Source organism: Molothrus aeneus, chromosome 2 (genome assembly GCF_037042795.1).
Source record: "Molothrus aeneus isolate 106 chromosome 2, BPBGC_Maene_1.0, whole genome shotgun sequence".
Lineage (NCBI taxonomy): Eukaryota > Metazoa > Chordata > Aves > Passeriformes > Icteridae > Molothrus > Molothrus aeneus.
The window spans coordinates 101,646,392-101,659,572 of record NC_089647.1 but is presented as its reverse complement, the minus strand read 5'-3'; the positions used below and the strand labels follow the sequence as shown (position 1 = coordinate 101,659,572).

At 38.7% G+C, this 13,181-nt stretch overlaps 1 protein-coding gene across 4 annotated transcripts in view; it reads left to right on the top strand.

The window, feature by feature from the left end:
* The window catches only part of SH3KBP1 (SH3 domain containing kinase binding protein 1), a 211,680-nt gene that overhangs the window by 171,530 nt on the left and 26,969 nt on the right, over positions 1-13,181 (top strand). For all 4 annotated transcript variants that reach the window (XM_066545410.1, XM_066545409.1, XM_066545412.1 and 1 more), the window contains 3 exons: positions 4,688-4,789; positions 8,724-8,775; positions 12,562-12,642. In XM_066545410.1, coding sequence (XP_066401507.1) covers positions 4,688-4,789; positions 8,724-8,775; positions 12,562-12,642 — 235 coding nt within the window. The remainder of the gene's footprint in view (positions 1-4,687; positions 4,790-8,723; positions 8,776-12,561; positions 12,643-13,181) is intronic.

Genomic DNA, 13,181 nt, shown 5'->3' with positions numbered 1-13,181 from the left:
GCAGAAGGTGCTTTGTGCTGGGCTTTTTCTTCAATCTCCACCATCTTCTGCTTTTTTCCTGTTGAATTGAGAGCGCCAAGGGAAGGAACAGCACCATGTTTGCTCTAATACGGAGCAGAAGTTCTGCTGCTAAGAAACCTTTTAATGTAGGATACTGTGTGCATAAGAGACCAAGCAATGCCATGATTCTTTCACCCAGAAGAGGAGAAAGCATGACTCTACCATTTTATGACTTTTCTTCGTCACTATGAGAGTGGCTGCAGGATCACTGCAGTTGCTAAAAGGTGACAAAGCCTTGATTTTCTGCTGTCAGCCCTACTTATGTATCTCACTGTATTTCACTTCCATTCAGTAACAGTGTGATAAATCTGGTGCTCTGAATGGAAACTTTCTTTGCCAAATATCTCCCCATGGCTTTTGGGTGGTCTCTCTACTCATGTATCGCTCTCTTTCCCCTCTCCTCTGTCCCTACTCTTTTAGTCACCACAGACAAAAGTTTCAGAGTAGAACTGTGTTTTTACCTTTCTTGTTTTACCATTGGTTTGGGTTTGTATTTTGCATTCTTTTTTGATTTTCCCTTCTGGAAAAAAAAAGTCTGTTTTCTCCAGATGATTTTCTCTTCCAGTTTTATTCACAGCTTGCATGTCTCACTGCTAATTCCCTAAAGAATAGTTCCTCTTATTCTTCATATCAATAAAAGGACTGATGTTTTTAGTTCACTTGTGTATACTCTTATAAATCTTGGCAGCATGTTGACAAAAGGTAGCTATATTCTGATTTTCTAGTACTTTCCATTTCTCCCAGATTTACCCTTTCCTCTGGCTTACGTAAATGTTCCAGCCCAGGCTGATATTTTAGTACCTGATGTTTTGTGTAATATTTACTTCTTATAAAGTTTAAATATCTCAAAAATTCCTCAACACTTTAGTCTTTCCCTTTGCTATGCTTTGTCCAATTTTGTCCCAAATATTTAGCACAAAATGAATGTTGCTAGTTATGCCAGTATATTCAGTTTTTTATGCTTTATTTGGGAACTGCTGAGGAATTAGAATGGTTGCTGAATGGATGTGACAGCTGGAATCACACCCTGCCTTCCCTGGGGCAGGCCTGATGGGCAGAGAGGATGCTTGACATGGAGTATTCCCTGTCCTCCCTCTGCCTGGCTGAAGGGACTGAAGGGACAGGGACAATGGCAGCAAGCTCCTGGCCAGCACAGCAGGAGCATCTCCTCTGTGACTGTCCCACCTGTCCAGGTGCCCTGGTACAGTCAGTGTGAGGCTGTCCCAGTTACAGGTGACAGGCCTTGAGCTGTGCCAGAGGAGTTTTAGATTAGATGTGAGGAAATATTTGGTCCCCAAAGGAGGTGTCAAGCACTGGAACAGGCTGCCCAGGGAAGTAGTTGAGTCTCCATCCCTGGAGGTATTTAGAAGACATGTAGATGTGGCAGTCAGGAACAGAGTTTAGAGGTGGGCTTGGCAGTGCTGGGATAAAAAATGGATTCAGTAATGTTAGAGGTCATTTTCATCCTAAACTGTTTTATGATTTTACTTCACTAGAAATGAGGATAAAACCAAGATTTGTATTTTAATGAGAAAATACTAAAATCTCCCTCAAGATTTTTAATTTCTCTGTTTTATGAATCTGCCTCTTCTTGAACAATCAAAGTAGGCTTGGCAATGTGAACCAGCAGTGAATTTCTCTGAGGTCTTTGATTGCACTGTCACTGCAATGAGAACGTGGGTATAGTCTCCAAATTAAGCTTCGGTAGGAGCTGATTTTTACAGCTGCTAAATGTTGACACAGCTACCCCTTAACTTGATGAATTTCAGTAGCTGGAGTATTTGTTTTGCCAGTTTAATAAATATTTTTTGAGGGCTTTTTTCTTAAAGGAAACCAAAATGCATTTCTAGTACTACATTTCTAGGTTACATATTCTTCATAGGACTTCGGGGATATTGCATCATCTGATTTTTGTTTAAGTTGTTATATGAGTCTGACAGAATAACATGGAGATAAAGCACAGATCCATTTGGTTTGTTAATAAATTTTGGGTTATTAATAAAGATTCGTCAATCTTGATACTGGATCGCTTGACAGCTTTTCTATAAAATTTGCGTTTTGAAATTACAGCTCTTTTGCTGTACTTGAACACATGAACACAAGATATGTTAAAAAAGACAATATGGTTAAGATTGCATGTCTGATGGCAATCTGGAAATGATTTTTGCTCATTGTTCACAAGCAGACACATTGTTTTCATCATGCTGCCTTGATTGTGCTTCATAGCTCTGCCCTTTGTCAGTACTTGTGGCAGCTTGTGCAGTGTAACTCAGGTGTGCTTGTGTGCTGCTCTGACCCCCAGTTGAGATCTACCTTCTTCCAGCACCTTAGGGTGGCTTCCAGAGGTTCCTGGGGCATGGCAAACCTGCAGTTGTGGGTAGCAGGAGGGCACCACCATGGAGATTCTTCACCAGATTTCATCAGTAGCTTTTTCTGAAATCTTTATTTCTCTCTCAGTGACCCATAAGCCTCCTCTTGCAAGTGAAGTAAATGAGAAAATTAAAGAGAGACTGCCTGAAGATATTTACTTGCTGTATGAAAATCCACTGTGGTGATTGGCTGCATAAGCCTGAGTGACAAGCTGGAGAGGGGAAAAAAGCAAACCTGCAGCTCTTTGAGATTTATGAATGTGTGACACAAACAGCAGCTTCATGAAAACAAATGTGCCTTAAAAAGGAAAAAAATCAAGTGTTAATGAAGTGAAGAAGTAGGAGTAATGTTTATGTTCCCTAAGAGCATAAAAAATCTAACCTAAAAAGCATATATGTGATGTCTTGTGCTGTTCAGTCAGGATTATTAGCTAGTGCTAAGCTGTGCAATCAGTTGAAGCACAAGCTTTTTGTCTCTGGATGCTTGAATTATTCTTAATATTTTTCAAAATCTGAATTGGGTTATAAACGTTTAGGCAATTTCAGCTTAGCAGCATAGGGGTGGAGGGCATTATAAAACACCCCATGTGATAGAGCAGTTGAGGGCCCTGAGTATTGGGCTGTGCAAGTGGACAGAGCCAAGTGGGAGAGAACCTTCACAGCAGGAATGAGGGGGGCTGGCTCTGCAGCAAGAGGAGAATCCTGCACAGAGCCTGCCCATGACTGGCCTCCATGGAGTCCTTGACAGCCCTGGAGGTACTCAGCAGATGTTTTGGAAACATCAGCTGGTCAAGAATCAGCTCTGGTCACTAAGAAAGGTCTAACAGAGCTGGGAAATACCTCCTAAATAACTGTGGGAAGGCCTAGAAAATGTCCTCCGTGGTGGAGACCACCCTGCTGAAGAGAAGGGAGAATACAGAAAAGCAAAGATTAGGCATGAGAAAAGATTATAAAAAAAGAATGGAAGGATTGTTTTGTGCCTGCATTACATCAGAAAAAATACTGAGACAGTGGGGGGAAAGATGCACAAATGCACCAAAACAGACATGACTCTTTAGCTGGTGTGTTTAGTTAGCACATACTCAGGAGACCAGGAGGACTGAATAAGCTAAATAAAGATTCTAAAACAAAAAAGTAACAAAAACCACCCCCAAAGCATAAAAGCAATGATCTTTAATATTAGTCTGTTTTCTCTCAAATATCATCCAGTGTTTGTCTACTGTAACTTACAAAAAATACCAACAAGCACAGTCATTGTGAACAATATTTTTAGGACTTGGTATTAAGCACACCTCACTAAGTTAACCTGCATTGTTCTGTCATCCATTTAGCAGGTGAAATAAAAGATTTTATGGAAATCAGGAAAGGCTGGCCAGCCTGATCTTGAGCCAACTGCAAAAATTGGCTGAAGTGGTTTTAAGACTGAGCAGACAATGGGTAACTTTCCTGTAATTGTGTTTTGGAAAACAGCTGAACTGTTTCAGCTTTAGCTTTCAGGAAAAAAGAATGTGGAAAATCTCAACAGGAAGTATTCTATGTAGCAAGCACACAGACACAAAAAAGGGAATATGGAGCACTGAGGACTTAGGGAACCATTTCAACCTTCTCTAAAATGTTGTGACTTCTGTTACTGTTATTATTCATAACAAAATTAACTTCTATTTTTTATCATTTATATTCACTGATGTTACTTTTTCACCTATTTAGCTGTACATTGTTTTACACTCTGCATTGTACTGCTCAGAAATGCTGCAGAAAAAGAAGGTGATGTCAGATATTAATCAGGTGCATTATGCCTTATTAATTGGAGTGAGATTAAATTTAATAATTCCAGTGTGTCAAGCTTTTCTTGAAAGTATGGGAAATAAGGGAGCTTTTTTATCTTCTGATGTATGATATTTAATGAAGTTATTGTCTTTCTGCAGAATGAAGTCAGAGAGACATAGGGTCATGGATGATCAAAATGCTGACTTGTTTAATAGATCAAATGGTGAACAAGCATTTTGTTTTAGACACAGACAAGGTCTTGAGCTCTTACAGCATGTTCATTGTTCTTTCCTAGCTGTTCCATGTGATAATGGAATGCAGGGTGGTTATTGAATTTTTTGTCTGATAGATTACCCTGTTAACTTGGCACTCCAGCAAATTGTCATATTCTAGCAAACAGGCAGGACATCATGCAAGAGAGTACTTCAGCTCAAAAATCTGTTCAGTGCACCAGCACACTGTGGTTTTCATTTCATTTTACTGTTTTGTAGGATTGCATTGATGTGGGTTGGTGGGAAGGAGAACTCAATGGCAGACGAGGTGTCTTTCCAGATAACTTTGTCAAGCTACTCCCTTCAGATTTTGAAAAAGAGGTAAGCAATATATTCTTTCATTTTCACTTGAAAATTCAGAATTAAAGTAGAGCTGAAAGAAATCCTCTTTCAGATATGTGATTTTGACAAAGTTTTTCTTCTGATCTAATAACATAAAAACATAAAGGAAAAGAATTCTGGTTAGAATCCATAAAAAGAATGTGTGGCACTCAAAGTCATATTACACAGTTTCCTAGAAGGGTTTGATGTGCCCATCCGGTCACCCCACCTGCACTATGCTGCTCTGAAAGCCCTCTGTCCTGTGTCCTACAAGTTTGAGAGAGACTAGAACTAGAGGTCCCAGGACTGAGTCATGTGATGCAATGATATCCAGAATTCTTTAATCTTCTCCATTGTTTTTGTGGTGGAATACGAAAAGTTAGAGTATCACCTGCATGCTGATGGACAGCAGTCAAGCACTGTTCCAGAACAAAAAGGGTGAGATTTTAACTGTGAAATTTGAAAAATAATAAGCTTTTGGTATCTCAGAGGTATGTTTCTTTACCTCTCAGAATTACTAAAAAAGAAAGTATAAAACCTATGCAGAAGTTTCTTCAGCTCCTATTTATTTGAAAAAGATGGCATTGTTACTTGCCAGACAATATTTAGAAATCTTGTGGTTTCCTGGAATAAAGTAATGGATTGCTTCCCCCAAAAGACCATTCCATTTTTAGGAACCTTTTGAGTCATCAGTGGGATATTACAAGCTTGCAATCAGGCTTTTGATGAGTATTTCACAGTGACAGTGTAAGCCTTCTGTGATAAAACCAAAACTTACTGACACCCAGCTTCCCTCTTTGGCAATAAAATTGGATGCTGAAGGCAAAAATTAAATAACTTGGAAAGCTTAATAAAGTAACTATTAAACAGCTCACAGAGGCTAGCATGATAATTTTTGAAAAGGAAAGGAGAAGAGCAGCAAAAACTGTGGGAGATGAAAAGGCAATTCCACAGCAAAGTGCATATCCTGGCTTAGGCCTAAAAATGAAAGAAGGTGATTACTAGAAGGGGCAGAAATCAAAAACCTGAAGACATAGTAAGCCTATTATAGAAGAAAAAAATCCTTATTGGTATCCATTTTTTGTGGTGTAATTATTCAGTCTTTTTGAACTTAAAAATTATGTATCTTTAAAGTGATTTTTAGAGTACAATTGAATGTAACTTGTAAAGTAAATTAGATATTCAGACACTTGGAAATTACAGCTAGGTTTGCTCTAACTGTGGAGAATAAAATTTTATTAATTTTTGAAATGCCACAGATCTGGCCACTTGAGTAAGTAACTGGTAGGACTATAGACCATCTGTCTTTGCTTGAATCAGTGCTAAAAGGGAAGGAGATAAATACTTTACCAGTGATTTTGTCAGGTATTTTCTGATGTGATCCAGAAACCTTGGATTCCATCCCATGGTCTGAAAGTATTTGTTGCAGTAGTTCTTCTGTCTGTTCAACAAAAGCTTGGGATCTCTTCCCATCTCCTTGTCCAGTCCCCAATTTTCCAAGCCTGACTCTTTTCCACACATGCCTATTTGTTCCAGTTTTTTTCTATTCACTGCCTAGTCCCAATCTCCACCTCTCAGGTGGTCTCCATTACAGGATTTTCCCCTGAGCTCACTACCTGAGTCCAAATCACCATCTGCATTTACTTTCTATCCCTACACCAAATTTCTTTGTACAGCTTTTTCCTCTCCCCTTTTACTCTTTGTCCCTGCTCTCTAGTTCTGTTCTCTTCTTGTCCAATCAGTCCTGTTTCCTTTCTGTAAATTCTGTCTCCATCACCTTCTCAGTTATCTCAAGCAGCCACAGACCCTTGTAAATCCTTCTCGCTCCTCCATGTTCCACTAAGGAGTCTTTTAAGGCTCCTTCACCCTACACCCTTTCTGACCTTGGTCTGTCCTTTTGAAACAATCTATTTCCCTCTTCAGCTTTCAGTTAAAGCCACTTTGTCAAATGAACCATAAGACCCTTTCTCTTTTGTGTCTCTCTACATAAGTGCTTTGGTTTTAATCAGAAGTGACTGCAGTGAATCTGTCACTTGTCCATCTGCACTTGTTATGCTTTGGAAGGCATCTCAGGGGACATAACTTAGAGCCCTTACAGGAGAGAGCTAAGCCAAAAGATGTGCTAAGAGAGTGCATCTCTGGTATGCTGCTGATGTATGGTCAGTCAATGGGATCAGTCCACAATTAAACCCCAAATGCCTGTACTGTACTGCTGAGTCCTCAGCATCAACAGCATCCCCCTGCAGCCATTATCAACAGAACTCCTAATGCCTATCACAGGACATTCATTGTCTCTGTCTCATTTCCTTTCCAAATTTTTCTTCACCTTTCTGCATTTAAACCTTAAACAGTGTTGCCCAAGTTCTTGTAGAAGTGTCTCTGAGTGTAAGGGACCCAGTGAGTGTGGACAGTGGCCCATGGCAGCCAGGCTTTACAAGATCATTCTGATCTCCTAAGTTCATGGCCACAGCTTTCTCAGGTTGATGATAGGAGGTGAACTGGTCATGTTAAGATGGTAGGAGAAATTTGAAGGTTGCTGGATGACAACTTTGAGATTCAGGATGTTAGGCTTACCCTGTCTGGGCTGAAATGTTATTTTCTCCAGAGATGAGTACATTTGCTAGATTTGAGAGAGATCCCTTGGAAGGGTATGTGGCAAGCACTCAGCCTTCACAGCAAATCTGCTCTCTTTCAACACTCAGATCCAGATCTGAGAGTTCTTGGGCAGACACTGAACTAATTACTGCAAGTGAACAAAGCAATTGATCTTTCTCAAAAGCTTTGGCAGATAGATAGAAAATAATTGGGGGGAGGGCAGGGATCAATAAGAGTTTGAGAGAAAATACTAGTCTAAATGGCTGATTGAAGTTTGGCAAAGCTGTGCATATCTGGAAAAATCATTTCATTTCACATTTGTTCCACAAGACAATATACATTGCTACATAGCCAGAAATGTAGTGAAAGTGATTGTGATCAATCTGTAGCAAAGGAAATAAAGTCCTTCTCAGAAAAAAGAATGAACATATGGGGAGAAAATGTTTGTTTTTTTTTTTTCCCTTGGAATTTCTTTACAATAATCTTGATTGTTTTTTGGGGTTTTTTCAAAGTGAGAGATAGAGTATGGCATTTGATCTAGCATGATGCTCCATTTGGTTCTGTACTCATTCCAACATACTTGTGGTGACTGCCAGTGTGCTGTGCATGCATTCACACACATCAGCACAGAGGAGAAGACATCAGCCCCCCAGCCTCAGGTGAAGAGAAATTGTTCTGGCACTGCCAGAACTGTTGGTGGTCATGTTCATCAGTCTTGCCATTACAGATCTATTAGGAAAATCATCCTAACAGAGAAGGTAAAAGTATTAAAAGGACAGATTATTCAGAATAATTCATTTCATTTCACCAAACATCTAAAATTTTGATCTTTCACAACTGGAACTCTAAATATATCCTAGTAAGTGAAGAAAGAGTAACCTTTGTTGTATTTCCTGAGTTCTGCATTTTTGCCTCATTTACAGGTCTGGAAATACCTCAGCTTTTGCCACATGTATCTCAGAGTTTCTTTGTGTTAGCTTTTTTTTTCCCAAAATGGGTAAATATTTACAAAGGTCTTCTTCATGAGATCAAATTTCAAAGGTCTTCTTCATTAGATCAAATTCCTCCAGTCTTAAGGTACATAAAATGAACTTTTTAAACCCCTCAGCAGGACATTTCAATTGCAAATATAAAAATGATATTTTATTTGTCAATGCTATTTTCTCTCTTCAAATTCATTTTAATGACGTTATTTCAGGAGAAATATGTGTGACAGATCTGTAGTCTTATGACTTGTAATTATTAATGTTAAGCACTTTATGATCAACTCCAACCTCTGTATGAATGAGATTTACAGGCCTTTTGAAGCAACCTGTTTTCTTCTGTTATTAAATTTTAGAGACCGAAGAAACCACCACCTCCATCAGCTCCTGTCATCAAACAAGGATCAGGTAAAGTGCAGTTGAAATTTTACAGCACATTTCAGTGAGCACATCTCAATCTAAATTAAGTGTATTCAAATCTGTATAGAATTCATCTGTATCAAAATTGACAAGCAGATGTCTAGACAAAAACTAAGAAACCACAATAGGTGGTAACCCTGAAAGACTGTGGTGGGCTTTAAATGTATTGCAGTCAACCATCTATCCCATTTCAAAATAACCTGGTTTGCCCCTTAATCATGTTAAATCAGAGCAAGTGTGATACTTCAGTTTTTCAAATTGTTTTGGTTTTGTTCCCTGACTGGAGTTGATTATGTGCATGTCCTTCAGTACAGACACAGTATGTGGAGTCTGATAATACCTGCAGGAGGAAAATGCATTCACTACAGATCTGATTTATTCTACAGACACAGAGCTTTTTGGAATATCTATAAAATAGTGTCATGCAGTGGCCTCCTCTGAGCTGCAATCTAAATCTTGCAGATCTGCATGAATGCTGGATCTGGCTGGCTGCTCCAGGTTTTAGGCCATAGATTCTTGGTTTTCAATACTTTTATAGCCCTAAGTGTAAAACTAAAAGGAATTATCCTGAATGGTTGTGTAGATAAAGGTATTGAAAAAGTATTAATGGGCTGAGTCTGTTTTCCAAACAGAGGAGTGCTAGCAAAACTGATTTTGTGCTCTGTTATACTGAATTGTGTGTAGTTACTGAGAGCTGAACATACTTCTATTTGTAATTTTAAAAGGACCTCTTCATACTAATTTTCAAAAGTGCCTGCATGATTTATTTTTATCATGAAACTTAGAAACAGTTAAAAAATCTACGCACTTGACAGACCTCAGAAACCAAATTCCAGTTCCATTCATGTAAAAATACAAATCACAAGGCAGGGGATGCTCTCAGAGTTTTCATTTGTGTTGCAATTGTGGTGGAAACATAACTGTGGCTGGAATTCTTTAATCCCTTAAGTCCAGTCAGTTTGTAAAAACTCTGCAGCAGCACTACTGCTTCCCCCACTGCAGGCACACATTAAAAACCAAAACAAATGTGTCCAATCTCCAGATAGTTTTCTTGTTACTGTGACATGTTCCAGCTTTTGGTGCTTTAAAAAGTAAATTTTCCTCTCCTACAGACTTAAGCTGTTAGTAGAAATGCAACTTATACCAATATACAATTTACTGTGAATTAATATGCTATCATTTAGCTAGTTTGAATTTGTCATGCAGTTCTTTGACTACAGAATCATGACCATAAATATTTGTGTTGCTTATTGACATCCCTGGTTTGTTCTTCATTCTGTCTTGAGACTCAAGGAAATATAAATTTGATTTTAAATCAGTAATAGTGTCCAGAGACGGCAGTATGACTTTGCCATCTAGTGGTGGCTGTGTAACAACGATGTTTTAGTGACCACTGATGTTAAATCCTGATGTGTTTTGTAAAAACTCGTTAAAACTTCATATTTATTTCAATTTATACTGCAATAATTAGAGAATAACATTTTTAATAGGTACCTGCTTGCATACAATGCTTTACTGTGTCACCATAGCATTTTTCCTTCTCAAATATGACATTTTCAGAAGGAAAAATGGTTGTAAAAGGATGCAGACAATCTGATTAAGGCTTTCTAAGTCTATGTCAAAGCCAAGACTATTGCAGTTCTTTCCTTTCATACTCATTCTTTGACAACTCCTGGCTGATCAGGCACAAGAGTTTCTTCTGATACATATCTAGAGCTGAAAATCATCCTATGTTTATTAGGATTAATCATCCTGACATCCTCTACTTTGTCAAATTATTTTTTCACTGAGATTATACTGTATTTTACCACATCTCCACATCAGGTCTTACTGTTGATAAAAGGTAATAGCTTCAATAATGCTTCTGCATATTTGACCAGTCACAGTGTGATGAATAAATTTAAAACTGTCAGTTGCAGCCAAAATAATTAAATGTCAGCATCTTCTGATGCAGAGCATAAAATCAAAGCAGAGAATTAGAACTTGTCTTTCTAGTACAAGTGGCATATGTGTAAAGAGGTGTCTCTATTATAGTAGAGATAGAAATTTATAATCTCTACAACAGTAAACAGCCAGAGACACCTGTGCTGCACTTTACAAAGCAAGGTGAAAACCAGAGAGCCAAATTTAGGAGCAGAAGTTCCTTAATGAGCTAGTCATTGCAAAGCATTGGCATTTCACTGGGTAGCTGGGTAAGCAACACAACTGTGTCCAGACTGAAGGGTGGCAATACTCTGGAGATCCTCTGGGAGCTGATACAGAGCTTCCCAAAGCTGATACAAAGCTTCCTTGAAGGTGACTGTCACCTGGAAGCTAAGGCAGGACACGGTGCCTGCCTGGGTGTTGATTAATTTGGGGATCACAGTGCAAGTAGGAAGAGCAACTGAGTCTGGGAGCTCCTCAGTGGCTGTCGGCTCATTGTTCTAGACTTGGCCTGAAAATGTCCCTCGGTGTGTTAATGATGACTGTTAATCATACTGTAATTAGGTACAGACTTATGTGTCTTTCTTTTTGAACACATTAGTGTGTGCAAGATTATCAATACATTGACTTGTGCTTTGCATAACTTGAGTTTTGAAAGGCTTTAATTGATTAGGAGCAACAGCTTCTCCTCTCAGGAGTGAAGTCTTTTTCATAGAATCATTTCTGTTGGAAAAGACCCTTAATATTATCAAATCCAGCCATAAATGAGAATTTAGTATTACTTATTGGCATGGTATGTGGTACTATTGCCCTTCCAACAGCACACTTGAGTAAAGAAACCATGGCTGGTGATCACCACTGATGACTATTTCTAGGAACCAGCTGCAGAAGGGACTTCCAACAGCACATTCAGAAAATGTAAATGCACTGGAGAACTGCATATAATAGAATAGATTGAAACAAAAAATTGCCTTGTGCTCCTTGCCCTGCCTTCTCTGCTTTTCTTGGATTTCATCTACTGTAATTTTTATTGAAATGCTAATAGTGTTACCTAAAGCAGTTTTCAACACTACTAAGTTGAAATGGCTTTAGCACCTAGTGGTTAGCCAATGCAGCACAGCCAATATCCAATAAAGTGTTTGTTACAACGTGGAGATTGGAAGATTTTATCTTGTATGTGCCAGGAAATTTTTGCAAAATCTTCCCGTTGTTGGTGCCACAAGTTCTCATATTTCTTGAAGCAACAGAATGTCAGGGCCTCCAGTACAGAGGCAGGAGAAGCCAGGGGCTTACACCTCCTGGCCAAAAGCTGTCAATTAAAATAGTCATGCAGAATGCTGCCAGCATTGCTCTTCTCCTCCTTCTAATATGTGGAAGTGAGCAGCTACTAGTAGTGGAGAAAAAGGGGAGTGATGTGTTAATTTAATGTAAAATAACCTCTGTATATTCAGCTCCATTATGCATTCTATTGACATTGCTTAATTAATTAATTTATTCTTAATGCTTCTGCACACTGTTGAGTTGCTCTTCATTTATGTCTGTAATGATAAAGGATTTGTCCACATTTTCAAATCTGCAGTTATAGATTTTTTCCCCATAGAATAGTCAGAGAGTGTCTATTCTTTGGGATTGCACACTTTGGAAACAGTGAACTTGATTATAAGGACATAAATATCCAATTGCTTTTTTTGTCATTATGGTACAGCCAAATATTTTATATAAATTTATGTTCAGTTTTAGCAAGACGTTTTCAAATTTGGGAATATGAAAAGCCTAAGAAATTGCAGAATTAAATCTTATGTCACTGTTTTGTTGGCTTGGTCAAAATTCCAAGTTTTCTGTCTTTGGCAGGGACCACAGATCGAAAGCATGAAATCAAGAAGATACCACCTGAAAGGCCAGAATGTCTTCCTAATCGAACAGAAGAAAAAGGTATGAAATGTGCTTTCCTGCCTGCTCTCTGCAGAGAGATGAGGGAAATAGAACAAACGCACATCCTCATTTCCCACTCTCTGTTTCCATTAAGTGTATTGTTTGGATGTTTGTTTTCCATTCTGATAGACTGTGATGATAGGCATATTGGAAAGGCTCTCATTGTCACTTATGGACTGAATTCAGGGTGTTCAATTGTACCCACTCAGAGCTGTTGAGTACATGCAGCCACAACTGAAGTCCAGGGGAGATTTGCTCTCAATACATGAAATGCTCTGTAAAACCCAGGTGCTCGATCAAGTAAAATACCCTAGATTAGTCTGTACTTTTTTCTTAACATCTGTCTTCTTTGGTTCTCTAGTTGAAAGCTGGGTTGGTGGTTTTCCTGCATCACAAAGGGATTGTGTGGAGATATAGTCATTAATGCTTATGAATCACTCCATTCTCATAGCCACAAAAGTCACAGGCAAGGCAGCAAAGAAACTAAAAAATCCTTCAAAGCCATGTTTGAACATTGCGAGAAATGGGACACAGTACCA